The sequence below is a fragment of the Gopherus flavomarginatus genome, chromosome 4, assembly GCF_025201925.1.
Source record: "Gopherus flavomarginatus isolate rGopFla2 chromosome 4, rGopFla2.mat.asm, whole genome shotgun sequence".
Classification (NCBI taxonomy): Eukaryota; Metazoa; Chordata; order Testudines; family Testudinidae; genus Gopherus; species Gopherus flavomarginatus.
This window is the reverse complement of record NC_066620.1, coordinates 99,265,667-99,279,950: the sequence shown is the minus strand read 5'-3', so window position 1 is coordinate 99,279,950 and position 14,284 is coordinate 99,265,667. Positions and strand designations below refer to the sequence as shown.

General features: G+C 41.0%; 1 protein-coding gene across 1 annotated transcript in view; it reads right to left on the bottom strand.

Moving 5' to 3' along the window:
* IPCEF1 (interaction protein for cytohesin exchange factors 1) overlaps positions 1–12,926 on the bottom strand; it is an 87,482-nt gene extending 74,556 nt beyond the window's left edge. The window contains exons 1-2 of the mRNA XM_050951600.1: positions 12,909–12,926; positions 9,487–9,536 (exon numbers count right to left, since the gene is read on the bottom strand). Of these exons, the coding sequence (XP_050807557.1) occupies positions 9,487–9,536; positions 12,909–12,926 (68 nt within the window). The remainder of the gene's footprint in view (positions 1–9,486; positions 9,537–12,908) is intronic.
* Positions 12,927–14,284: the final 1,358 nt, after the last annotated feature.

Here is a 14,284-nt window from a genome sequence, read left to right as displayed (position 1 = left end):
GAAGCCAATGAAAAACCATCCAAAGTTTATTACTTTTTACAATCATGATTTTATTGGGGCCTGACTAATTTTAAAAGCTGGAGGTTGGCAATAGAATCCACAAACAATGACACAGGGACAGGCAAAAGATGGAAGTTGTAATACGCTGCATGGTGTAGTTCAAGAATTTCCTTTATACACACCCATAAAATGTAGCAATCAATCAGTCAGTCTGACACTGTTTGTGCAGAAGGAAAGAGAGAAAATGGTGTTCAATGAAAGGATAATTAGTACTAGTGTGTTTATATTGTTAAATCATTGGGAATTCAGATCTCCAAGTAAAGGAGGCAGGAAAGAGAGAAACATGATGTGCGAGGAGTGAAGCTCCAACCACTGTGAGCTGCATGTAGAGAATGTCTCCTGTAACTGAACCACAGACAGTATTCTAGTTAAGCAGGTGTTTCTCAATACAAATCTTTTATCTTCACCTAGCACTCAAATGCTATATACCATCAACCAGGGAGAAGTGGCAGAAGTTAACTGTCTTCTTTACCACCTTCAAAGCTTCTCAAAAAGTGTGACAATTTCAGTTTGAAAGTAGGAATTGTCTGCATGGAAACTGCCTCCTTTGGGTCATTAAAGAGACAAGCAGTGAGATAAAATCTTTTATTGGATCAACTTCTGTTGGTGAAAGAGACAAGCTTTTGAGCTATACAAAGCTTTTCCTCAGGTTCTGGGAAAGGCAACAAGAGTGTCTCAGCTAAATACAAGGTAGGAGAGATTATTAAGCACAAGGAGTTAACCCTCATGTTGCAAGAGACCATTCAGGTTGAAGTGGGCAGTTAGCACCTCTGCAGTCATAGGACAGAGAGTTCATGAGTTATAGATTGTTGTAATGAGCCATAAATCCCGTGTCTTTACCGAGTCCATTATTTTTAGTGTCTAGCAAAATTATGAATTTAAGCTCTCAGGGTCATCTTTTCAAAGTGTAGTGCAGGTTTCCATTGAGAACAAGGACTGAGAGGTCAGTTGTGGAGTGATTATTCTGTGAGAAGTATTCACCCCACAGGTGATATGGTATAGTTATCTTATTTTTCTGTGACAGTTCATTCGGGAGTGTGGGGATTGTCTCATTTCACCTACATAGTTGTTACTGAAGTGCTTAGTACACTGGATGAGGTATACCATATGTTGTGATGGGCATGTGTAGGACCCATGGATCCTGAAAGAGATGTTGGGGGGAGGGGTTATTGATCATCGTAGCAATGAAGATATGGATGCAGGTTTTGCATCTGTTGTTCTGATGGGGCTGATGCCGCTTTGAGTTGTTGTGTCTTGATTTGTGAGAAGGTTGCCTTTGATTATGAGTTTGGTGAGGTTCAGGTGTTGTTTGAAGGCCAGAAGAGTGGGGTTTGGGAAAGACTTCTTTCAGGATGTGGTCCACATCAAGTATGGGTTGTAATTGGTTAAATGATGTTCTAAAAGGGGTCCAGTGTGGGGTGGTGGGTGACAATTAGGGGTCTGCAGTCAGCGGTTTTGTTTCTCCCTCCCTCCTCCCATACTGAAGTAGGTTCTCTTGGGATATTTGGGTGGCCCATTCCATGAGATGATCTGTTTCTCTGGTGAAGTGTCCTTGTTTGGTGAAAGTAGTTTTCAGTGCGTCAAGGTGTCATGATGACCACAAAGAAACTTAGAAGCAAGACAGTCACTCGGAAGAGGCACCTCTTTGTAGAGATGGAAATATCTCCAAAGGAGATGCTTTGCTCTGCTAAACTTGAGCTCTTACTACTGTTCTGCAAAACTTGAGCTAACCAAGCCGTTCCTCTGTCTCTGAGTTAAAGTCCAAGAATTTATGAAAGGCAGCAAATAGCCAGATTCAGATTTTAAATATACAAGAGTAAATCCAGAATAAATTCTTTTAAATCCATGGCTTTATTTGAGTTATATCAGTGGGTATAAGGCAGCAGATTCAGGCCCGAAATTACCAGATGTTTGTTCACTTGTACCCTTCACAGATCTCAGACATGCCCTGTGCCTTTTTTGGTTAGGTTAGTGATGTTGGAGAGGAGACAGGAGAGGGGAAAACCTGCTGTGTCTATAGATCACACAAAGGGCCTATGTAGAAATATCTGGAAAAATTCCTATACCTATTGACAGGCTGGAAAATGGATCACATGTGTACCAGATGTTTAAAAAAACACCACCACCAGAGAGGCCTAGGAGCAAGAATAAAACGTTAGCTAAGCTCATTGCTAATGGCAAGGGTAGTTGGAGATATTTTACTGTTGTAATCAGCCATACTGAACATACTGGATCTATTGTAGCTATAGTTTCATGTTTAAACCTAAAATGCACAGAAATGGATCCCCAATAGAAGATGGTTAATTACCACTCATAGGGGTGTAGCCCTGTCTCAGACAATTGCTTTTTGAACTTTGCACTGTTGAATAGCTTATGAACACACTCAACATAGATTAAGAATTGCCACCATTGCACCTGAAATTAGGTGGTTAATGAAGTTGGTTCAAAATAATGATCAAAACTCGTCTCTTACCAAAAATGGCCCTTTTTGTAAATGATTTTTTTTAAACAAAATGAAAATACTAGTGGAAATTTTTTCATCATTTTTCCCATAAAAAAATGGAAAATTTCTGTGAAAAGCCTGGAAATTGATCAATTTTTTAAATTAAAAATACTTACTATTTTGTGACCAGGTCTGTATTACATCTTTTGCTCTCATGGGCTTTAGAGTGTGGAACTCATTCCCCTCTAAAATCTAACCTGTTACATCTCTCTCCACATGAAACACAACTTGAGAGTTTATTTTTTAAAAGAGGGAAAAAAGTAATTTTTGAATGACTAAAGGTGACCCTCTATCACCTTCCCTCTCTCCCAGACCCCTTTTTTCTCTAAATTGGACCCAATTTGTTTGTGTGTGTTTGTATTTTAAGGAGATATTTTATTTGAATTTACACTGTTGTACAGAACCTCAAATACTTCAATAATTTTGATGAGATTATTATTTTTACAATTCTGGTGGGAAAAGAAAGCATACTTTCAAAATTTTTGAGTGATAAATGCATGAACTACTTTGTTGAGTACAAAAAGTACAAAATAAAAGCATTGTAACAAACTGTTTAGGGGTTTTGTGCAGTTTAAATCTAACTATATAGCTTGCATATACAATGACACGTGAGGGGATATGGATCAGCGATCACATCGCACCCTGTCAGTACCCAGTCCAAGCCGGGGAAGCTAATGATCCAACCAGCGGATCAAATTCGTTGATCAACCCTAGTCACGTGCCACCTGAGGTGTGTTGTGCATACGCTAAGAAGAATGACACATGGTGAATAGAATTAGGAATGAAAACTGAAGAGATTCATTTAGACACATCACTTCTTGAACATGGCACATATTTGTTATCAAAAAGCAGTAAATGCCTGGAAGGTAGTTAACCCACACTCAATACATCCAACAGTCATGTACATTGATTTCAACTGCAGTAATTTAAATCAACTAGAGATTTTTTAAAAAAAGATTAATATCAATATTTTAAATACCAGTGATTTAAGTTGCCTTGACTGAAACCAATCCACCTGGCAGGACAGTACTTTTGGACTGAACTCTTGCCTAACATATGGAATGGCACTTTTGTCCCTCCCATCTAATATTAATGGCCCATCCAAGTATATGCTGCTATGCATCCTGTTTTTGTTGGCCGCTACATGACTTTTCTCATCTTCTGACCAGATATTCTAATCTAGCGCATATGTTTCAAAAGTGTTATCATGCATAAGGTGATAAACAAATAGCAATGTCTTACAAAGTACTGTAATGGTAAGTTACTTGGCCAAGCCACACAGGCTATGTCTACACTGCAGTGAAAAAAAATAAAGCTGACTTGTGCCAGCACACTTGGGCACATGGGCTGTGGGGCAGTTTCATTGCAGTGTAAATTTCCAGGCTCAGGCTGGATCCCAGGCTCTAGGACTGTGCAAGCTGGGATGGTGCCAGCCCAAGTCCAGAAGTCTACACTGAAGTGAAACAACCCTGAAGCCTGAGCCCCACAAGCCCGAGTCAGCTGGCCCATACCAGCTACTGGTGTCTAGTTGCTATGTAGACTTAGGGACTTTAGGAAGGGACGGACAGCTCAGTGGTTTGAGCATTGGTCAGCTAAACCCAGGGTTGTGAGTTCAATCCTTGAGAGGGCCACTTAGGGATCTGGGACAAAATCAGTACTTGTCCTGCTAGTAAAGGTAGGGGGCTGGCCCCAATGACCTTTCAGGGTCCCTTCCAGTTCTATGAGATAGGTATCTCTCTCTCTTTTTTTTTTTTTTTTTTTTTTTTTTTTTTAACTGCAGCACAGAAAAACTATCTGCAAAATGGGCTTAACAGCACTTCCTTACCTCACAGGGATGTTGTGAAGATAAATACATTACAAGTTGTGAAGGGCTTTGCGACCTACTTATGAAAAGCACTATATAGGCACTAGGTATTATTACTATTATTTAATGTTTTGGATGTAGCTCATCTAAGTCCAGTCTTCGGCTGGCACTAGTACCCTACCATAACTGAAGTAGTGCCTTGGGACCAGTGATGATGCCTTTCTGATGCCTGAGTCTGACTGAAGACAGTTAAAAGATCACAGAAAGCTGTAAGTGCACTTGCAGAAAACCAGGTTCCTATTCAATAAGGGCAAAAAGCCAGTCTTCCTGAGGTAGGGTTGCTATAATGCATGTCCTCAAACCAGCTTTTAAATAGTGAAGACATATTTAGGAAAATGAAAAGGCACATGACAAAAATCACAACTGAGGGACAAATTCTACCCTTGTGTATGCAAATCTCACAAATCTAAATCATATCAGTTGAAGTAAGAGCCGGCCAAACCAAAAAAAATCAATTCTTCACCCAGCTCTAGTCAGAGCAGAATGTGTGTAGAGGAGTGCACTACACAAGGCCTTGTTTACACAGGGAAAAGTCCCAGAATAGCTCATGAAGAATTGCTCTTGCCCAATAGCTATCCACATTAGCTCCCTATGTGAATACTCTTATTCTACACTAAGCGCTTACCAACACTGGGACAGGCAGGGAACTGAAGGTGACTCAGCTGAAGGTGTGATGTGAATGTGCCTGAGTTAAAGCCTGTTACCACCAGCTCTCTCTCTCGGGAGTAAAGTGATCTTAAACTGCTGTAACTTCATCCTACAGCAAACAGAGGCTACGCCTATACTACCGGAGCCTATGCCAGCACAGCCCCATACGGTAATCACAAACCATACCAACACAAGGAGTTTTTCTAACAGTGTAGAAACACATCCCTAAACAACATTAGCTATGTCAACAGACGAACTCTATTGGCATAGCTCCGTCTACACTTGGGGGGAGGAGGAGGGGAAAGTGCTGGCATAGCTATGCTGGCTGGAGTGTGTGTGTTTTTTTCACAGCCCTAACTGACATAGCTATGGTGAAATAACTTCTAATTGTGGACCAAGCCTAAGAGTGCCTTTGTGAGCTTTAGCTTACCCCACTTCCAAAGTGAACTGATCTAAGGGCATGGCTACACTTGCGAGTTAGAGCGCATTTAAAGCAGCCCTGGGCACCCTAACTGACTCCCCATCCACACTGACAAGCACTTGGGGTGCTCTGATTCCGTGGCTAGAGTGCTCCTGGTAATCCACCTCCACAAGAGGCATAACACTTGCTGTGCCTCGGCTGAAATGCCCCAGTGTCAGTGTGAACGAGATGTTGCATTGCTGCGCTCTGCTCAGCCTCTGGAAACGTCCCATAATCCCCTTAAGTCAAGTGGCCACTCTTGTCATTGTTTTGGAATCACTGCAGGAATGCCGATATGCCCTTTCAAAGCTCCGTTTCTGACAGCCGGCTGCTTATCTGCTCCAGAACAAAGCAATTATTACTGTGGAATGCTGTGTGTGAGAGAGGTGGGGGGGGTCTGCTGATGTCTGAACTTACAAGACAGCATGCTGACATGCTCTCAGCCCCCACAAAACCCACTCTCTCTCACGTACATACAAACACTCTCCCTGTCACACTCCACCCCACTCCCCTCATTTGAAAAGCATGTTGCAGCCATATGCGTGCTGGGATAGCTACCACAATGCACTGCTCTCTGTGGCTGTTGCAAAAGCTGCTAATGCGGCCATGCCAGTGCGCTTGAATCTGACTGTGTGGACACACTGCAGCGTTTTCCCTATTGTGGTCTCTGAAGGCTGATTTAACTCACAGCACTCTACATGCACGCATAGCCATGCCTTAAACAACACAGAGGCACTCTTGGGGCACATCTACAGGGTGACACTCAGAAAAGTTAAAGTGAATCTAGTAAAGGTGTGAAATCAATCATGAGTTAAAGCACATTTAAAACCCTCTGGCTCCACAAACACCCACGTGGATGCTTTCACTCAGGAGAAAGTGCGGTCTTAGGCTTGGGCTACACTTAAAAGTTATATCAGCATAGCTATAGCAATCAAGGGTTGAAAAAAAAACTGAACAGATGCCAACCAACATAACTATGCTGACAACAATCCTAATGTAGATGCAGCTGTGTTGACAGAAAAGCACTTCCATGGATGTAGCTACTGTCATTCAGAGAGGTGGTGTTCCAACATTAACAGAAAAACTACACAAGGGGTCTATGATGGTACACGCTCTGTAGTGTAGATGGAGCTTTAGTGCAGAATAAGAGTGCTCACATGAGGAGTTTGTGCAGAATAGCTTTGCACTTTAAATTCACACCTTAGCCATTTCTCATTAACTTTCCCATGACTTGCCTGTGTAGACAAGCCCCAAACTGTAACTGATCTATTGAAACCTTATTCCAAAATAGGTGCAACAGCAACAAAGTGGGGAAGTCTATATAAGGAACACCAACAGGTTTACTGCCCGATAGATGTTTTTAAGAAGTAATTCAAAAGTATTCCTGATACTGTTTGCAAATGTCTGTGTTTGTACTACATGTTGTCAGTAAGAACTTGAATGGTACTCTCTCTTTGAGGCTGTGTGACAGCTATTAACAACACTTACATTTAGAGTTTTGCATTTCATAGCTCTGAGGTTTAACTCTATTTAACACTTCTCTGAAAAAGGTTGTGAAAAGACAGAACTCTGGCCTGTGCTGCCTCAGAGAGGTAAGCTGAGGCGCAAAAAATGGGGACTGTAAAAAAAGTGAGTGTATTTCCTGATAGCAAGTCAAACACTGGCAGGTACTACGACCCCATAGTCCAGGGGTGGCCAACCTGTGGCTCCAGAGTCTCATGCAGCCCTTCAGAAGTTAAGATGTAGCTCCTTGTATAGGCACTGACTCTGGGGTTGGAGCTACAAGCGACAACTTTCCAATGTGCCAGGGAGTGCTTACTGCTCAACCCCTGGCTCTGCCACAGGCCCTGCCCTCAGTCCACCCATTCCCTGAGCCTGCCATTCCCTCACTCCTCCCTCCCCCTCCATCCCCAAGCCTCTGGCACGGCATGAAACAGCTGATCAGGAGGTGCTGGGAGGCAGAGGGAGGCACTGACAGGTTCTGGGTCCAGTTCTGTTCAATAGCTTCATCAGTGATTTAGATAATGAAATAGAGAGTACACTTATAAAGTTTGCAGATGATACCAAGCTGGGAGGGTTGCAAGTGCTTTGGAGGATAGGATTAAAATTCAAAATGATCTGGACAAACTGAAGAAATGGTCTGAAGAAAATAGGATGAAATTCAATATAGACAAATGAAAAGTAATCCTCTGAGGAAGGAACAATCAGTTGCACACATACAAAATGGGAAACGATTGCCTAGCAAGGAGCACAGCAGAAAGGGATCTGGGGGTCATAGTGGATCACAAACTAAATAAGAGTCAACAGTGTAACGCTGTTGCAAAAAAAGTGAACATCATTTTGGGATGTATTAGCAGGAGTGTTGTAAACAAGACTCAAGAAGTAATTCTTCCGCTCTACTCTGCAGTGATTAGGCCTCAACTGGAGTATTGTGTCCAGTTCTGGATGCCACATTTCAAGAAAGATCTGGACAAACTGGAGAAAGTCCAAAGAAGAATAATAGAAATGATTAAAGGTCTAAAAAACATGATCTATGAGGAAGGTTGAAAAAACTGGGTTTGTTTAGTCTGGAGAAGAGAAGACTGAGAGGGGACATAACCGTTTTCAAGTACATAAAAAGCTTTTACAAGGAAGAGGGAGAAAAATTGTTCTTAACCTCTGAGGATAGCCAAGAAGCAATGGGCTTAAGTTGCAGCAAGGGAGGTTTAGGTTGGACATTAGGAAAAACTTCCTAACTGTCAGAATGATTAAGCACTGGAATAAATTGCTTAGGGAGGTTGTGGAATCTCTATCATTGGGGATTTTTAAGAGCAGGTTGGACAAACACCTGTCAGGGATGATCTAAATAATGCTTAGTCCTGCCTTGAGTGCAGGGGATTGGACTAGATGAGGTCCCTTCCAGTTCTATGATTCTATCAAAGAGAGAAACTTTTGAGCTATACAGAGCTCTTCTTCAGGTCTGAGAAAGGTCAATAACCGATATTACCTCATCCACCTTGTCTCTCTAATATCCTGAGACCAACATAACTCCAACACTGAAAATAACAAATACTTGATAACTGTATTCAGATTTGTTAGCTGAAATAAAAGAATATATTAGCAAGGTGTACATTAGGATTTAAATTCAACCAAGCACAGAGAGAGAGACTATTATATTGCCCAAAGGGCACCTTATGGAAGTCAGAGATGCTTGGAGATGCTACTTGTCTGAACCTTAAATAGGTCTGAGTTCAGTTTAGGGGAATTGGTATTAGGTTTGGACCCAGTGTTTTGTAATCGGGAATAATTTATTCACAGAGAAACCCGGGATTTGAACAATACGAGAGTGACTGTTAAAGCCTTAGCTGAGTGATTAAGCTCACATAATACATGCCTGTCATTTTGCATACCACCACCACCGCCACACACATTTTTATGAGCAAGAATGATGAAAGATTCACATATTCCTTCCTTCTTAAAAAAATAGAAAACCTTTTACTTAGTGCTATTGCTACAGCAGATTAAATCCCATTGTTTATATAGCACCATAAATCCACATAATGTTGAGAGAGACTCATTTTTCTCTGAGAAACTGAAATTGGTTTTGCAGTTTGTTTATTTCATTATCAAATATTTCAGTGAAGTAACCAAAATGAGGCTCTCACACTGACCTCTGATGCAGCTTAGAGATAATCAGTAGGATCTTCTACAAAGTAGAAATACATTCGTTTAAAAAAAATTTCAGAATAATCTATTTCCTTTGTTTAACCAAAGGAAAAAAGGAAGTAGCACATCTCTTTTAAGCAGACCTTTGTAGAACAGAGCAGTTTTGTGCCTATGTGAACAGCTTCCTTTATTTTATAAGTGTATTACTGATCATTTGAAAGGAAGTGAAAATTCAATACCATAATAGTCATTCAGCAAAGACAAGAAAACATCCAATTTAGGAGGAAAGGATTGAAAGTTACATACTCACCAGCTAGGAATTCCTGTGACCTGCCACACACTTGCCCTGCCAACTCCTATACATCTCAAAATGGAGAGGAAATTCTTACTCAAATTAGTTGCAATGCTCAAGTTGCCCAAGAGGAAACTGGTGTGTTTTTTAAAAGTCATGACTATGCAAACTAAGTGGTAAATCAGTTGACATAGCAATTGCTGAATGCCATACCAACCAGGACCATGCTAGCTGGGCCTGCAAAATTGGGATGGATATTTCATGAACAAGTTCTCTCATGGTATTCCTGCACATCTAGTCCTGTAAGCCAAAGGTGTAGAATGATATGGGGGTGTGGGGACAGAAATTACATGAAAAACTTTCCAACCTTCTTGGTTTACATTTGGGGATTTGGGGCTTTCAGTGCTAGTGGTTCCATATTACTGTGGTTACCTGCTTCTTGGGTTTGTTTTACAGCACAGCACATTTATTGTTTTGACTATTGGTATCATTGACACTATTGATGTCATTTGTAGACCATTCAAAAGACAAATTATGTTTGGGTTTGCTTTGATCTGGCCAGAAAGACCGTATTACAGATTATCACACTTATTGGCAATTAAGCAGAAGCCCAGGATTTAATGACCACAGAAAATGAATGACTCATTTCAAACCGTAATGGGAGTCATTCTAAAGCCTTAACCACACTGGGGAGATTGTACCACTTTAAATATATTGGCATGGTTAAAGCATGTCCATGTGGACACTGTTATATTGGCATAAAGGTGCTATATACGAGGATAATTAATGCAATATGGGAAGAGGAATAACTACAGCAGCGTAAGGTACCTTTACACCATTACAATTCATCTGTACTAGGGTTTGTACGGGTATAACTGAACCGGTAAAAAGTCACACTCCTAACCAACATAGATATATGGTATAACTTCCAAGTGCAAACTAGGCCTATGCCAGACCTATGTTCAGACTAGGCCTATGCCAAGGTTGAGACAGGTTAATAAGGCAAAAGTTTGCACTGCTGCTGCTGCTGTCAGATTTTCTTTAAATAGAGGACTTCTGCTATTAGAAAATATCTCCAACAGCCAGAGATAGGCCAGTAGACAGGGAGGGCTCTGAGTTACTACAGAGAGTTCTTTCCCGGGTGTCTGGCTGGTGGGTCTTGCCCACATGCTCAGGGTCTAACTGATCAGCACATTTGGGGTCAGGAAGGAATTTTCCCCCAGGTCAGATTGGCAGAAACATTAGGGTTTTTTCACCTTCCTCTGCAGTGTGGGCATCCTCACTGGCTGGTTTGACCTAGAGCAAATGGTATAACTTGAAAACTTGAAATCAAGATCTGTGGATGCCAAAATCTCTGGCTGAGCTAATGCGTCTATTATAGGGAGTGAGTGGGGACGTTCTGTGGCCTGCAATGCGCGGAGGTCAGACTAAGTGATCATGAATGTCCGTTCTGGCCTTGAAGTCTACACGTCTGTATGTAAATTCAGCACTAAGGTTACTTTTTTAAACAGAGTAAAAATATGCTTTATTATTAAATATTTAGTTGTTCTTGTGCCACATCTCCATGATGGATGAAGTCATCTGTGTTTGAAAGTTTGTACTGTTTGTGAAGCACCACTGGAATTTTATGAATGGGAATGTGCTAGTTAAGCATTATTGGGTACTAATATTTTAATCAGAAGCAGTTGTATTTATTAGTCTATTTGTTATATTTTTATCCTATATTGACAAAGGTTCCAATCCCACTATGACTAGTCAGTCTGAGTCCCCTACCTGACTCAAGGGAGAAATAAAACTTGAAACAGGTGTGGACATTAATATCAGAAATTTTCCATTTTCTGAAGTCCCTAGCTATCTAAGGTACTAGTGACTTTCCAGAGAGCAAAGTCCATTTACATCTTCTTTCCACTGTATAATTTGAGGGTATATATGAAGACATGGGCAAGTGTGTGCACATTTGGCTCTGCATTACCATTTTAAATATTTGAAGGGTATTCAGCAGAGTAATCTGTACCAATTGAGCCATGAAGGTATCCATTCAAAAAAGGAACCTGAGTGTCATATTAGACAGCTCAATGAAGGCCCTCTGCACAATGTGCAGCTGCAATTACAAGTCCAAATAGGATGTTAGGATGCCCAAGAAATGGCATGGGGAATAATACAAGTAATACTACAGTGCCCTTAGAGAAATTGAAGGTGTGACCTCCTGTGGAATATTGTGAGCAGTACTGTGCACCCTGTTTCTAACAGGATACTGCAGAACTAGAGAGAGTTCAGGAGAAGAGTCACAAGAATGATCCAGGGCCTGGAAAAAAAACTCTCATATGAAAAGAGATTGAAAAGATTGGGATTTTTTCATTTTACGAAGGCGATGAATAAGAGGGGACGTGATAAAATAGCAACTGGTCTAGGGAAGGTAGACTAGGAAATTCTGTTTTCTCTGCCTTGTAACACAAGAACACAGACTGTTCAATTAAATTAAAAGGTGGCAAATTCAAAATTGAAAAAAGAAATACTTTTTTCACACACTGTGTAGCCTATGGAACTCACTGCCACAGAAGTCATTGAGGCCAAACACATAACATAGAATCATAGATTATTAGGGTTGGAAGGGACCTCAAGAGATCATCTAGTCTAACCCCCTGCTCAAAGCAGAACCAATCCCCAAATCGGCCCCCTCAAGGATTGAACTCACAACCCTGGGTTTAGCAGACCAATACTCAAACCACTGAGCTATCCCTCCCCCCATGTTTTAAAGAGACTGTGTCTCTAGAGGGATATCAAGAATATCCAGACCTATGAAGTGGAAGAAATATTAAACTTTATGCTTCAGAGTTTAAATCAAACTAACTATAAGAGACCAGGGTGGGACCTGACCTGAGGCAGATTATCTCATATTGGCCTTCTGCAAGGTTTTGACACCTTTCTCCAAGGGTGCTGGAACAATGTTTATAGTGTGAGTGCTGGTGATGGAAACCATGTATTTGGGTTGCTATTACTACTTCAAGCGGGGGTGAGGGATCGGCAGTGCCCTCCAGTACCCCTAGTTCCAGCACTACGGTCTTCCTGTGAAGCATCTCGTGCTGGCCACAGTCAGAGACAGCATATTGGACTAAATGGACCTTGGGTCTGCTCTAGTCAGGCAATTCCTATGTTCCTAAAGGAGGGACATATTATTATTATGAGGGACATAATAAAGAAAATGGACCCCTTCGGTCTTGCAATCAGGCAGCAGTCCAAGTATTTTATAGATAGTTCCTTGGAGATTTGCATTGCAGTTTGTGTAAGTAAAGATAACGTGAAGGGGATTCCTTGCAAACACAGAAGCTGGAATGGAAGATTGAACCCATGGGGTTTACTAGGTGCATGAAGGCAACAGCCACTGTGTGCTACATCTAGAGCTCTAGAAGCTGGCATGGAAGCAGAATTATTATACCTGTGAAGCATAACACATGGTGGATCACTGTGTATGGGACAGTCAGGGAGAAAGTAGTTCTCAGTAGAAATATTACATCCCACATGTCTAACAGGCAATAACTCAAATATAGGAAGTTAGCTATAGGCATAGTTTTCCAGATTCAAATGGTCATGCAAAATAAAACGCTATTTCTGGGTCAGGGGATAGATTCTGTGCACTGAACATGTGTGGTTTTGATTCTGCTGAATGATGCAAACCCCAAAAGAATCAAAACCATTTTCCCTCAGCAAAAAATAAATCCTACTAACATTACCACATATTACACATATCTCAAGAGAAAAAAACTGACCCCCATCCTGTGCGCACGCGCGCACACACACATATACTCAATTTAAATGCTTTGTCAGGAAAGCTCAATAAATGTTTTTAGCACAAAAATCTGGTAATTGCTGTATCTCTCATCAGAAAGGAAAATCAATTCTTCCCATCCAGTCCTGATTGTCTATCCAATTTAATAACTGGTGGTGATGCATAAAAAAACAAGAAAGCCACTGAAGGAAAATTGCTCAGCACACTTCCCAAATTCTGCACTTGGTTTGATATCTGCTGACTACTACATACCACAAATGAGAAGATGCAACTGTTTTCAACCAATATGACTCAGATTTGCCACACCCACTTGCTGCAGGGAAACAGTCACATCACATACCTAAGATTTATATTTAAAAACCATACACCACCCTCACTTCTTCCTACCCCCCACCACACACACACACACACACACACACCCCATTCAGATAACTCTAAAGGGTTTTACTTTTACTCATCAAAGCCAGGAAATTCTGAGTCATATACAAAGTCGTTTGTTTGTTTGGGCTTGTTTCTACTTACATGCGTGAAGAGGTTTTGCAGCTCATAAAAATCAACCAGCGTTTGAAAACTCTAGCAACACTTCAATACAAAGAGGATGATGGGACTTAAAAACACATTTGTAGCCTGAGTTTTACTTTTCCTTACTTTCTGGGTTCAAGTCAAGCCCCCAGGAGTATTATTTCAAAGCAATTGGGAGGGATTTGGCTGTGCAACTCCCATCAGAGCCAGTTCTTGTCTTTGAAAATATAATCTCAATAGATTTTGAGGGATTCATTTTCTTTTGGTTAGAACAGGGAATCAGAACTCCTAGGTTCTAGTCTCAACTCTGCCCCTGACTCACCATGTGATTTAGGGCAAACAACTGACCATCTTTGCACCTTAGTTTCTCCATTTGTAAAATGGGTGTAAACAATAATTACCTACTTCAGAAGAATGTTGGATGGTTTCATTAATATATACTTGTGATGAAGTGTTGGATGCTGCTTAGATTACATGTTTCATAATCTGCTTAGATTAAATGT